This window comes from Saccostrea echinata, unplaced genomic scaffold (assembly GCF_033153115.1).
Source record: "Saccostrea echinata isolate AGI-Se365-2 ecotype Australia unplaced genomic scaffold, CSIRO_AGI_Sech_v1 ptg000042l, whole genome shotgun sequence".
NCBI lineage: Eukaryota > Metazoa > Mollusca > Bivalvia > Ostreida > Ostreidae > Saccostrea > Saccostrea echinata.
The window spans coordinates 1,733,510-1,748,808 of NW_026889791.1; the positions used below are offsets into that span (position 1 = coordinate 1,733,510).

The 15,299-nt window shown below is 35.6% G+C and overlaps 1 protein-coding gene across 1 annotated transcript; it reads left to right on the top strand.

Annotated features, from left to right (window-relative positions):
* Positions 1-486: 486 nt before the first annotated feature.
* Positions 487-4,060, top strand: LOC133201138 (zinc finger protein 664-like). The gene is made up of 2 exons (XM_061336919.1): positions 487-676; positions 1,810-4,060. Exons 1-2 carry the CDS (start codon positions 614-616, stop codon positions 3,241-3,243), a joined length of 1,497 nt encoding a protein of 498 aa, XP_061192903.1. The 5' UTR covers positions 487-613; the 3' UTR covers positions 3,244-4,060.
* Positions 4,061-15,299: the final 11,239 nt, after the last annotated feature.

A 15,299-nucleotide genomic window follows, 5' to 3' on the forward strand; every position in this document is an offset into this window, starting at 1 on the left:
ACAGGTGATAAATTTTATAAATGTGATGTGTGTGGGAAGGCATTCCCAGAAGCAGGAGACTTACGAAGACACGTGAGGACACATACAGGTGACAAACCATTTACCTGTGATATGTGTGGAAAGGCGTTCACCCGCTCCTGTAACTTACAGATGCACTTAAGGATACATACTGGGGATCAACTTCATGAATGTGATGTGTGTGGGAAGACATTCAACCAATTATGTAACTTACGTAGACACATAAGTACTCATACGGGTGATAAATTTTATAAGTGTGATGTATGTGGGAAGGGATATAACCATTCACGTTCCTTACACACACACAAAAGGACACATACTTTTGATCAACTTTATAAATGTGATGTGTGTGGTGAGGGATTCAACCAATTACATGCCTTACATACACACATGAGGAATCATACTGGTGATAAACTTTATAAATGTGATGTGTGTGGGAAGGAATTTAACCAATCAGGACACTTGCATACACACATGAGGATTCATACTGGTGAAAGACCTTTTAAATGTGATGTGTGTGGAAAGACATTTACTGTATCAGGTTCCGTTAAGATACACATGAGGACACATACAGGCGAAAAGCCTTACAAATGTGATGTGTGTGGAAAGGCATTTAGCCATTCAGGAAACTTTCACAAACACAAAAGGATGCACAAAGGTTATAATTCTTTTTATAATTTATGTGTGTACAGGTGTAGGTAGATATTTGATAATTAAGAAAACTTAAGGTATACACAAGGACACATACAGATGATAGACCTTATAAATGTGATGTTTATCGGAAGAAGGCTTTTTCGGTATCATTTAATTTATTATAGAGTCAGAGGAGAAGGCATATACATGTAGGTGATAAAACTTGTCAATGTAAGGTCTGTGTAGCTTGTGTTGTCACATTTTCAACTTCTTCTCAAGTTTCAACCAAACTTGCCACAAGTATCCAAGGGTGAAGGGGATTCAAATTTGTTCAAATTATGGGTCACGTCCTATTTTACGTGGAAATAAACGAACTTGCATAGAAGGATTCAAACTACCAGACATGCTTTGAATGCTGGATTTGACCTTCGTTGATGATTGAGTATTTTTCGTAATATGTACATACCCTGTTGCTGCAAGTCCTATCTGGGGCAAACTTGGTTTTAGAATTTGCCTTTCTGATAAGTAGCATTTGTCGAGGTGAGCTTTGTTATCCGTGATTATGTATGTTTCACATGATCTATATTAACCTTGAACTTCTATGTATGTTGCTGACTTCTGAGACAAAAGAACTATTTATCCTTCATATCATCAGACAAGTACGCTGAAATAGCATTCAAACTGTTGTCTTTGTCAAATTTACAGAGAGGAAAGCTTTCTAGATCATATACTAGTATTCAAAGTGATGATGAAAAGTTAAACAAGCTAGGTCTACTCTACCGCGCTTAGAGCTGGGGGGGGGGGGGGGTTACCCGATATTCAGTCAGTAACCTATAAGATATTCACCTGTACACTAACATAATGACTACATTAACGTTAAAGGCCATATTCGTAGACAGATGGCCCAAAACTTTTCATATAATCATGAATTTTTTGTATGGTTTTCTTCAAAGCTCTAATTTTTCGCTTAAAATGCACATTGGTGATGAAGTACTCAAAATTATTTGTATTTAGTTTGTCTGTCAGATGCATATTCGTATGTTGAATTGCATTTCTTTATAAAAAAAATCTTTATTGTGCTGTATTTTTTCATATGATTTTATACAAATAAATAAATAGAAGAGACACACTATTAAAAGAGATTTTTCAAAATTTCAGAGGGGAAAGAAAGCCTTTTCATCTAATCAACAGAATGCTGAAACATTAAACATTTGTAGTGCAAATGACAATCAAACTGAGGATGTAGAAAAGAACAGCAGTACACAACGAAGTGAAAAACCTTCTGAATGTTACATACACAAGAAAGTTTTTAGTCATGGATACCACTTACAGAAGCACCCAAGGACACATACAGGTGACAAACTCCATCAAAGTGATGTGTGTGGGAAAGCATTCACCCAATCAAGTAATTTAAAGAGACACTTAAAGAAACATACAGGTGAAAAACCTTATAGATGTGGTTTGTGTCAGAGAACATTTTATGAAACATCAGATTTGAAATCACACATGAGGATACATACAGGTGAGAAACCATATACATGCAATGTATGTGGAAGGGCATTCAGGCAATCTGCTGGCTTACGGGTACACAGGAGAACACATACTGGTGTTAAACCTTATTCATCCAATTTACAAATTCAAAATGATGCTGAAAATATAAAGAACTGTAATGTTTATGACAATTGCCAAGGGTTATTAGAAGGACATAGCAATAGACACTTTAGTGAAAAAGCTTATAAATGTAACATCTGTATGAAAGCTTTCAGCCGTGCATATCACTTAGAGAAACACATGGGGACACATACAAATGAAAAACCCTATAAATGTGATGTATGTGGAAAACACTTCTCTGAATTGGGTACCTTCCAGACACACAAGAGGATACATACATGTGAGAAGCCTTATAAATGTGATGTATGTGGGAAAGCATACCCAAAATCATGTTCCTTGAAGACACACAAGAGGATACATACAGCTGAGATGCCTTATAAATGTGAGGTGTGTGGGAAGGCATTCAACCAATCAAGAGCCTTGCAGAGACACATGAGGATACATACAGGTGAGAAGCCTTTTGAGTGTGATGTGTGTGGGAAAGCATTATCTAACTCATATTCCTTGAAGACACATAAAAGGATACACACAGGTGAGAAGCCTAATAAATGTGATGTATGTGGGAAAGCATTCTCTGTTTCATGTTCTTTGAAGAAACATAAGAGGATACATACAGGTGAAAATCCTTTTCAATGTGATGTGTGTGGGAAAACATTTAACCAATTAAGTAATTTATATAAACACTTGAAGACACATTCAGCTGATAAACCTTATAAATGTGGTTTGTGTCAAAGAGCATACTATGAAAAATCAGATTTGAAAAAACACCTGAAGATGCATTCCGTTGAGAAACCTTATATATGTGATGTATGTCGGAAAGCGTTCAAGCCTTCTAAAAGCTTACAGATTCACAGCAGAACACATACTGGTGATAAACCTTATAAATGTGATTTTTGCCAGAAAACGTTTAGTGATAAATCTTCTATGAAAAGACACATTAGGATCCATACAGGTTATAAACCTTGTAAATGTGATTTGTAGAGAAAGTGTTCTTTGAATCAGGTACCTTACAGAAATATATAATGATTCATAGAGGTGATAAACCTTATAAATGTGATAAAGTGGAAAGGCATTTACCCATTGAAGTATCTTACAAAATCATATTACAATTCTTACTGGAGTCAAATGGAAGCATTCAACCTATAAAGAACAGAGAAACATTATGATAAACACAATGATAAACCTTTTATAGATGATGTATGTGGAAATGCATTCACACACATACACACACATCCTCTCTCTCACACACACGCACACATATTAGGATTAGGTTATAAATGTTAGGTTTGGAAAGACATTCAACCAGTGAAGAACATTATAGAGACATACAGGACACATGCAGGAGAAAACGTTTTTAATTTGATGTTTTGGGGAATGCATTCTCTAACTTGGTGGACTAACGTAGACACATGAGGACACATATTTGTGATAAACATTTTAGATGTAATATGTTACAGAGAGCGTGTAAAATCGGATATGAATAGACATCTGGGACTAGAAATAAGTAACTGGGACTAGAAATAAGTAATAAACCTTATACATGTAAATGTGATGTATTTGGAAAGGCGTTCGTCTTGAGACCTAAGAGACACTTGAAGATACATACACGTGGTTAACCATTATTACGTGAATTCTAGGGGAAATTTACAGAGACATATGAGGACACATACAGCTGACAAACCGTAAAAATGTGATCCTTGTCAGAGAATGTTCCGTGAAGCCAGGTTAAAAAACACTATTTGAGGAGGTCACAGATAAACTAATGTGTATGAAGGACCCAAGTTTGATCTAAGTTTATGATGACGAATAAAAAAAAACTTTGTTCAAGTTTTGAAGATATTCTGTCTCTTTTCTTTTTAGCTCACCTCGACGAAATCGATATGAGCTTATGCTTTTCCCGGCGGCGTCAGCAGCAGTGTCGGCGCCGGCTTTAGCGTAGTTAAATTTTAGGAGCAAGTCCATTCACAAGCTTCCTGGACCAAACTTGCACGGATGATGCATCTAGGGATGGAAACTACCCCACTTGCTTTGGATGCTGGATCTGACGTACATTTTCCAGATGGGTTTTCAGGTTAAAGTTTTTGGAGCAGGTCCATTCCAAGTAACTAAAAAACCTACCTTGACCAAACTTTCATGCATGATGCCTTTAGGAATTGACTTGACTCTTCCAGACTTGCTTCGGATGCTAATCTGACTTCGTTTTCCGGATGAGTGAGGTTTAAGTTTTTGTTTGTTTGTTTGTTGTTTAATGTCCCTCTCGAGAATTTTTCACTCATATGGAGACGCCACCACTTGCCGGTGGAGGGCTACAAATTTTGACCTATACTCGGCACTCAGAGCCATTGAGAAGTGAGGAATCTTTTTCGTGCCAGCACCTACTGCGACAAGGGACCTCGGTTTATACGGTCTCATCCGAAGGACCCGTGTCCACATCCTGCAGTGGGATTCGAACCCGCGACGTAAGGATCAACTCCACAACTCTAGAGCAGACGCTCTAACCACTGCGCCATGCGGGCGTTCAAGTTTTTGAAGCAGGTCCATTTCAAAGTAACTATAAACTCTACCTTGACCAATCTTGCATGGATGGTGCATCTAGGGATGTATACTACCTAACCTGCTTCGGATGCTGCATATTGACCTATATTTTCCAGATAATGAATTTTACCATTACTTAAACAAATGAGCATGGGCAATGTATCTAAGAATGGACACTTCCAGATGTACTTTGGATTTTGAATCTGGCCTACTTTTTTCAGATGAGTTACCAGGTTAATGTTTTGGAGTAGCTCCATAATTATATGGCCTATTTTAATTAAACTTGCCAGTATGGTGCATCTGAGGATGGACACTTCAAGACTTGCTTTGGATGTTGGAGCTGATCGAAATTTTCTTGATTAGTAAGCAGGATAAAGTTTTTGAAGAGGGTCATTTCCAAGTAATTGTAAGTCCTACTTAAATCAAACTTGCATGGATATTGATCTTGGGATGTACACTAATTAGAAAAAAAATATAATGTGAGATTTGCCTTACCTATAGATAGCATTCGTCGAGGTGAGCTTCGTAATCTTTGATTACGTATGTTTATGATTAGTACTATAAATGTATGAGCATTTGCTAGTAATCATGGTTATTCTATTACGAGTAAAAATATAGTTTGTTGAACAGTGTTACAAATTTTAACGTATTCTGGTTTTATAAAGTAAATATCACGCAATATATCAAGATCAGTATAAAGGTAAAATAAAAAGGATGAAGGAAAATTGTGCATATGTATGTAAGAGAAAAACAACAAATTTACACAAATCTCTTAAGAAGTGTTTGTCTCGGATAAAACTAGACAAAATACAAAAGGGAGTTTGGGTCAGAACATTTCGTAAATGAACATGATGAATGGAAAATGTATTAAAAAAAAGAAAAAAAAAGGCATTCTGAAAAAAATTCGGAACATCTAGACCAGTTCTATTCATAATAAAATTAATTTATATTATGTAACTTGTATTTGGCAATGAATGGAGTAGTAGAGGTAGGATGATACTAGCACACATCAATTCCAATCACTGTACTATATAAGTCTACCAAATATGCAAATTAAATCAGAAGGCTTAGAGACTAGCCCTGCCTACTGTACTTTATAAGTCTGCCAAACATGTAAATTAAGTCAAAGGCTCAGAGGCTACATCATCCAAATGACTCCACCCATTTGATAATAAGGTTTAAATCAGAAGGCTTAGTGACTAGCGGTGTTCTTACAGAAGGCTCAAGATCTGACTCCACCCATATGATAATAAGCAAAAGGCTTGATTGAGTTTACTATATGATCTTACATAAAGTTCATGAACTGAATAATTCTAGAATTTTCCTTTGATTTATATCCGTTACGGCATTGCCATATAAATAGGACATCATTTTTAATTTATTGATATGACCCATAAAATACCAAACAGAGCACTGACTCGAATTTTAAAAAATGGAAAGTGTTAGCATTGTTTCCAATTTATTAGAGGCAAACTGTGATGATGATTTCAGAAAATCCTCTATGAATCAAAAACTGAAATTCATTTCTTTCTTTGCAATTTCAACTATTGTTATGATACTTCTATGCGTGAATACAGTACTGTTGGAGGAAAAGCGAAACATAGAAGAGCTAAAAATGAGTGATTGTATTCAGTGGAAGTGCGCGAATTCTACATATATACCCCCAAATTGTTCGTATGTAGACAAGTATCCACTCAGTGATGAGGTCTACGTAAGAATATGCCAGTCTAATGGAAACATAACAATAGATATACGATTATTCAGAGATGAAGAAGGGACCAGTAATGGAATTCAAATCAGCAAAATGCAATGGCAATATTTGAAAAACTCAGTAGCACACATAGATTCTTCATTATTGAGGATATCGCTTTGAAGATATTATGTTTTATAATTACGAAATTTTGTAGTGACAATTTATTATAAAGAATCATTCATCCTGAACAGTATGAAATAAGTATATGATACACTGTACTTTACATCTGGGAGAATAAAGTTCAAAGATGGATGTTGAACATAAATATTACGAATTGTTCATCTCTCTTTGCATTGATACTATTTGGGATAAAATTTCCGAAATATCGAGAGAAAGGTGTAATGGTTGTGAAATAGATCATCCATCACAAACGGAACATTCATATCTGATGGATTCAACACACATGAAACTAATAATGAATTTTGAGCTCGCCTATATGAAACTGAACATTCGAGACGTTTTCCAGATTATGCTGAGAGATCATGACTGTGATCGTACAGAGATACTATCTTTGTCTGAAATTATGAAAACCTATTGCCTCACTGATTTTTGGAGGAGTAAGTTATATTCAGGAATGGAGAGGGAATCTACATCATGCGATTACTGAAACCATGAGTGATAAAGAAAAAACACAGTATTTGGAAAACTATTATTATAATATTCGCAATCCTGCAGCATATACAACACCTGAGAAACTTTATCAAACACTGAAATCGAACAAAGACTTTAATTTTAGCAAATATTTTATTTCTAAATGGCTAAAAAAGCAGGATGCGTATACATTACAGCGGCAGATTCGTCGACCCACTAAAGTTCCCAATATTCGTGTTAGTGGCCTCAATGTTCAATGGAGCATGGACCTCATGGACGTTCAAAACCTATCAAAAGAAAATGATGGAATCAAATTTCTGCTGATATTGATCGACACACTTTCTAAATATTTAAGAATTGTAGCTCTTAAGCAAAAATCTGGTAGAGACGTTTTAAATGGTATTAAACAAGTATTTCAATCTGGTGTAAAGTGTCAGACATTAAGAAGTGATCGTGGAGGTGAATTTAAGAATCGATTACTGCAAAATTATTTACAAAATGAAGGTGTCAGAATTTTTTTTGCTAATCAAAATTCGAAAGCGTCTATTGCGGAAAGAGTTATACGCACAATTCGCGGTAGACTATACCGATACTTTCAAAAAGAGAGAACACATAGATATATAGATGTCTTACCAGATTTAGTAAACAATTACAATTCAACACCGCATAGGAGTATTGGAGGTCTAGCACCCAAGGAAGTCACTGCAGACAATGAAGCAGATGTGTGGGCACAACTCTATTTGAAAAAGAAAAATCAAAACAAAAGTGTTAATCCAGTAAAAAAAGAAAAAAGAAGAAAAAACATTAGATTTAGATTTAAATTAAACGACTTGGTGAGATTATCTCATTTAAAGCATATTTTTCGCAGAGGTTACAATCAACAATTCACGGGAGAGATATTTAAAATTGCCAAAAGATTCCACTTGCAAGGAATACCAATGTACAAAGTTAAAGATTTTAACCAAGAATTGATTGAAGGTGACTTCTATGAAAACGATTTACAAAAAGTTGATAAAAACGAAGACTCGTTATGGCTCGTTGAGAAAATACTTAAAAAGAGGAAAAGAAAAGGATTGACAGAAGTGTTAGTGAAATTTGAATCTTGGCCCGAGAAGTTTAACCAGTGGGTGAAGGAATCAGATATAATTGATTTGAAAACGAAGTAATGGAAAAATATATATTTGTCAGGTCGAGTGAGTCCAAGGAGTATTATCCTGAAAATAAACCGTACGATTTTAAAATTCACCTTGACAACGCTTTGGATTTACACGGCTACTGGAAAATTGGGATAACTGAGTTTTTTACTCTGTCATCACCGAAAAAAACAGTAATTGACAAAGCAACCTCAAAACCCATTACGACATTTTATCATAAATCTTTATTTGTTTATTCCGATGTGTGTGATTTTTCCAGTGTTAATGGTCATCAAGAACCCTTACTTCGTGTCATTCAATCTGACCCATCTTACGGTTGGAATGACAAATTTTTCCCTGTGTACTACATTCCTTTGAAAGTCATTGAACTTTCTAACCTACATTTGTATTTAAGGGATGAGGACGGTTCACTTGCTACATTTATTGATTCTGACGTGTGGATGACACTTCATTTAATACGATATCCATTTTAGTCATGGATGTTAACAAAAAGTTGTATGTACCCGATACAAAAAAATGGACAATGTTTTATATGCATATAAACAAAGGAAGTGTAAACCCTTATAGCGATCATACGATGAAAGAATACCAGCGAGGTGGTGGATTACGAAATAAAACTTCACCATATATGATAAGCATTGATAACTACACAAAGAGAGCAGTCGAACAAGATACAAATCCAAAAATAAATATGACCTCACCAGCTGAACAGGTAGTGGAGCAGGCAAAGAGTGAAATTAAGAGAGAAAAAAGTACTACAGAAAAGGGGAAGCGAGTCTTGAAGCGTCACAGTCAGAAGTCGAACGAAGAAAAGAACGGACGTACAGCAAAAAGAAAGAAATTGTAAAGTTAAAGTCAGACGTATTTGGACTGTATTAAATCATGTCTGTTTTATCCAGTGAAACTTTTAGAGAAGCTATGCCTAGCCAACTTTCTTTGTTTGATTTACCACCAACTCAGACTGCAGTGGAAAACATTTACTTTCAAGATGTTCGTCCAATATCTCAAATATCGGATAGTTCACCTATTGAATTTCAACTTTCTGCACAAAACGGAATGGACTACATTGATCTGAAAAGAAGTAGAATTTATGTTAAACTAAAAGTAATGAATGGAGAAAAAGCGTTAGTGGCTGATGACATTGTCGGTCCAGTGAACTTGCTTTTACAATCACTCTTTAACCAAGTCGATGTTTCCATGCAAAACAAGCCTATAAATAGCTCAGGAGCACACTATCCATACCTTAGTATGCTGAATACTCTTATAAACTTTGGCACAGACGCAAAATCTTCACACTTAACTTCACAGTTATGGGAGAGTGATGCCGCCGGAGAATTTGATGACTGCAATGCCAAAAGCGGAAGAAATTCAGGATTGCTAAAAAGAGCTTTACTTATCAAGGGAAGCAAAACCATTGATCTGGAAGGTCCCATCATGCATGAATTATTCCAGATAGATCGATATATTCTCAATCAAGTGGGTATTTCCCTCAAATTCTATCGCAGACGACCAGAGTTTTGCCTCCTCTCGACCACCTCTACCGGGAAAAATTACGTTATAAAGTTAGAGGAAGTTATTCTACGAGTTTGTAAATGTAAAATTAATCCAGCCGTAATTCTTAGTCATGCCAAGATGTTGGAGACCACTACGGCTAAATATCCATATAAGAAAAGCATAGTGAAAATGTACAGTCTAGCCAAGGGCTTACTTAACATATCCATTGAAAATATGTTTTCGGGAACCAGACCAGACAGGCTGTATGTCGCCTTTGTTTCATCACAAGCAGTAGCTGGAGATTTTACAAAGAACCCTTATAATTTTAAACATTATAACATAAACCAGATTGCTTTGTATAGCGATGGAACTCCTGTAGGCAATACACCCATAAAGCTTTCTTTCGATGCCACCAATGGGGATAGCGTTGTCTCAGCCTTTGTGAATTTATTTGACAATGCAGGAAAATGGCTCTTTGATGGCGGAAATGCTATCACCAGAAAACAATTTGCAGAAGGGGGTAATGTCATATTTTGCTTTGATTTAGAGCCTACATTCGAACAAGGTGAATATTTGACATTACTTAAGCAGGGTAATGTGCGTTTAGAGGTACAGTTTGGTGTTGCTCTACCAGAGACCCTGACGGCTATTGTGTGGGGTCAATACTCTGCTCTTTTCGAAATTAATCAGGCTAGGGATATAATAACCACTTGAAGAATGTCAGCTCTCAGTAATGTACAACTGAAATGCATGATTGCCTGCGATCCACTGATGAAGGATAATATAATTGGTGTCTACTCAGCAGATCAAATAAAAACATTAGATGTCCAAAAAGGACTCATTGTAAATACGAAACCATCCGGTCACGAAGGAGAACACTGGCTTGCTGTTTACAATAACGGAGATTGTGTGGAAGTATTTGACAGTCTAGGAATCACGAGTGACAAAAGTACAATTGACTTTTACAAATTTAAAAGTACATTTTGTCTTAATAAAATACGTATTCAGTGTGTCAATTCATTTGTATGTGGTCATTATTCTGTTTTTTATCTCTTTCTTAAAGTGCGAGGCATTGCATTTCAGGACTTTTTACAATTTTTTTCACCTTCTTGTGAAATAAGTGATGATTATGTGTATAGATTTATTAACCGTACATTTCCATTGTGTTTAACAAATCATATGTGACATATACATATATAGCTGCTTTGAATAAATATATATATCATACTAAGCTTTTGAGCTCATTTTATGCTTGAATTTCTCGGAACGATGACAGAAATTGAGAGTGAAAAATTGACCAAATTTAAAGCCAATAGTAACATAATTGTGACTGGACAGTCACATGCTGGAAAATCAACATTTGTATTTTCTCTGCTGAAACATTTAAAATTATTTGAGTCGAACATTAAGCATATACTTTACGTTTTCGGAATATGGCAGCCATTATTTGATCGAATGGAGAGAGAAATTAGTTCCATTACGTTTTACCAAGGAATTCCGGATAAAGAAATTCTAGAAAGATATTCTAGCAAATATGGCAGCATTTTACTGGTACTGGACGATGTTATGGGGGTAGGAACAAGTAATGTAGAATTAATGAATTTATTTACAACGTATTCTCATCACATGGGTATAACTGTTATCTTCTTGCTGCAAAACATTTTTCCTCCTGGAAAGTACATGCGAACCATATCCTTAAATGCGCATTACATAATATTGTTTAAGAATCCGAGAGATGAGCGGCAAGTAAGGACATTAGGTAGTCAGATTTTTCCTAACCAATCAAAGTATTTCATGGATGCTTATAAGAAGGCAACTGAAGTTCCTTATTCATACTTGTGTGTGACATTGTATCCGGGTACAGCTGAGAGATATCGCTTATCTTCCAATATTTTTCCAGAGGAGGAAACAGTTTTATACTTACCAATGTGAAGTTATGTCTTCAACTATTAAAGATCATTTGGATTTTCTAAGATTGCTAGCGTTCACTCACAAGAAGCAAAGACTGCAATTACTTCGAACCATTAACGACCGCCAATTTGACATTTTGATAGAAGTCGTGTACAACATTCTTAAAGGTGTTTGTTCTCTGACTAAAGAAGAGGAGGAGAAAATAAAAAAACAAAGAACTCTTTTACGACAATTAATTGAAAGAAAAGTAGGTAAACGTGTTAAAAAAGATATTTTAATTCGTATTCAAAGTCTTATACCAACATTATTATCGTCTGTGAATAGATATCATAAATATCTGTTTAACAATGGCAAAAGAGGTTGTACTAGTTCCGAGAGAAAAATATCAGAAATTGCTGGAAGGCCGCGAGATGATTCAAAAAAATCAGAGCGAGACATACAACTTAAAAACGAATGAGGATTGCAAAGAGAAGAAAGGAGTCAGTGAGCTGAAAGACATTAACATAAAAAGTGTTTTGGTGAACAAAAAAGTGTCAAATCCTGGTACAGAGCACGAAGACACGGGAGTTAACCAACATCGCAATAAAAGAAAGTTGAATGATCTGAAAGATACTGACACGGAAAGCGCTTTTGAGAACAAAGAGATGACACATTCTGATAGTGATCTTGAGAAACCGAGTGCTAATCAGAGTGTAAAGTTAGAAAATACTGACATACAAACCGATAAGTCGGATGACAACTCCACACAATTAGCTGTACGCAGTACGACTGCAAACATCACAAATCGTCAGAAGGCATCTACAAACAAAAGAAAGACGTTTAGAAAAAAATGGTTGAAATATAAATGAAAACTTATGGTTCGGAGTGATAAATTATTCCATTGCACGGATTGCAAGAAGAGTTACAAACGCAAATCAGACTTAAACAGACACTATAGGTCAAAGCAGGAAAAGATCGTATGTCCTATTTGTGATCACCATTTTAACAGAAAGGATAATTTTAAAACTCACTATCGGCGATTTCATAAAGCTGCATCCAGTATCCAGCTTGGGGGTAATAATCAACCTTCATCATCAACAAAAATTAAAGAACAACAGTCGTCATCCCAATCGGGAGAAACGAGTGACACTGAAGCTCAAATTTCTGAGGAATTGCAAGAGAAAGAACCTGAAAACAATGAACATGAAATTACACAGTCAATTAATGATCAAGTAACTTCAATCAAAATTAAACCGAGAGAGATGGAAAAATTTGATCTTCTTGTGTTTTATTCTAACATTAAAGATAAAATCCAGGAGTTAATTATCTCGCACTCACCCGTGAGGAAGGGATTAAAATGGTATCTTGTAACAAGGGTGGAATTCACCCGTGAAAGGGAGGGTCAGGTAGAAAAGGCCTTACCTCATTTTCGTAGCATCACTTATAGACATTTAACCTCAGAAGAATTTAATATTCATTTTCTAAACGAATCCTTTCAAAAAATGTTTGCAGCAAAAGAAGAATTCATCATGAAAGGTTCCGACTGGATTTTTTCCAAAGTGATTTACGTTGAATTATGCTACGTTGTATACTCTCCATTGAAGGGCGGAACTTATATTAAAGAACCGAGCGAACTACGAAATAGCAAATCATTGGTGAACATAAAAAATAAAGATCAAAAATGTTTTTTGTACTCAGTTTTAGCAAAACTTTATCCTGCTAAGCGCAATCCCTCGAGAGTAAGTCATTACCGCGCATACGTTAACAAAGTAAACATGCGAGGTATTCACTATCCTGTTCATGTCACACAAATTTCAAAATTTGAAAATCAAAATAATATTTCCATAAATGTTTTTGGATATGAAGATAAGGAGATATTTCCAATGCGCATTACAAAATTGAAAAAAAAATCACATGTCGATTTACTGTATTTAAAAAATAAGGATAATTTCCATTATTGCTTAATCAAGAATCTAAATCGATTTCTCTACCGGACAGAAGGTGGAACATCTCATCATTCACATCACTACTGTCCTTATTGTTTACATGGATTTGTAAAAAGAGACACTCTGAATAAACATGTCGACTTTTGCATGTCTCTTGGTGAACAAAAAATAGAGATGCCATTACCTGGAGAAAACGATGTGTTGAAATTTACTGATATTGCAAAACAACTTCGTGTACCATTTGTCATTTACGCTGATTTCGAAACATATGTCAAACCCATTCAAACATGTGACCTTGATCCAATTTCTTCACACACCTGCAATATTTCTGAATTTGAACCTTGCGGATTTGCTTATCATATTATTTCAACGGACAAACGGTATACTAAACCGCCAACTGTATATCGAGGGAATGATATCGTGGAGACGTTTATGACTCGATTACTCGAAGAAGAAGAAAGAATTATCCATTTGTTGCATAGGATAGAACCTATGCAAATAAACAGCATCATTGAAAGTGAATTTCATAGAGCCTCACATTGTCATTTATGTGGATTAAAATTTGAAAAGAAGCACGATAAAGTAAGAAACCATGATCATATAACTGGTAAATTTTTCGGTGCTGCACATAGAAACTGTAATTTACAGTTCAAGCAAGTAGAATTTATACCTGTTATATTACACAATCTTAGGGGATTTGACGCTCATCTTATCATGCAGCGACTAGGAAAATTTAAGAAAAAACGCATCAATGTCATTGCCAATACTAATGAGCGATACGTCTCCTTTACAATTTCCAAGTTACGTTTCATTGACTCTTTTCAATTTCTTACTACGTCTTTGGACATTTTAGTGAAGAATCTTAAATCTAGTGGTGAACAACATTTTCATCAATTCAATGAATACTTTCCCCCCGACAAAAGAAAACTTTTATTGAAAAAAGGAATATACCCATATTCATTCATTACAGACAGTTCAAAGTTTTTAGTGAATGAATTACCCCCCAAACACGAATTCTACAATACAATACGCAAGTGTCACATCACAGATGAAGAGTATGAACATGCTAAAGAAGTGTGGAGGGTAATGGATATCCAAACAATGGGTGAATATCATGATCTGTATGTACTTTGTGACGTGCTACTTTTAGCAGATGTGTTTGAACGATTCAGAAGCATATCCATGAAAAGTTTTGATTTAGATCCAGCACAGTATTACACTCTCGCCGGCATGTGCTGGAGTGCATGTTTGAAAATGACTGGAGTTGAATTAGAATTACTGACTGACATAGAGCAATATCAGATGATTGAAAGGGGTGTGCGTGGTGGTGTTGCAATGATGACATTACGTTACGCTGAAGCTAACAACCCTTATATCGGGAAAAGCTATGACCCAAGCAAACCAAATGTTTACTTAGGGTATTTTGATATGAATAACTTATATGGAGGGGCTATGGTTGAAGCCCTACCAGTAAGAGATTTCCACTGGCTGACTGCAGAAGAAACATCGAAGCTTGAAATCATAAATATAGAAAAAAATGCTAAAACGGGATATATCTTAGAGGTAACTCTTGAGTATCCAAGTCATCTGCATGATTGGCATAATGATCTCCCATTAGCACCAGAGTCGTTATCAATCAGAATTGAAGATTTGTCACCTCACTGCCAAAAACTG

Bases quoted from the DNA above. Each gene is read 5' to 3' on its own strand.
- LOC133201138 (XM_061336919.1), top strand. From the start codon at position 614: ATGTGTGTGGAAAGGCATTTAGCCATTCAGGAAACTTTCACAAACACA. The intron at 677-1,809 runs GTTATAATTCTT...TCAAAATTTCAG, and splicing joins ACACAAAAGGATGCACAAAG to AGGGGAAAGAAAGCCTTTTC.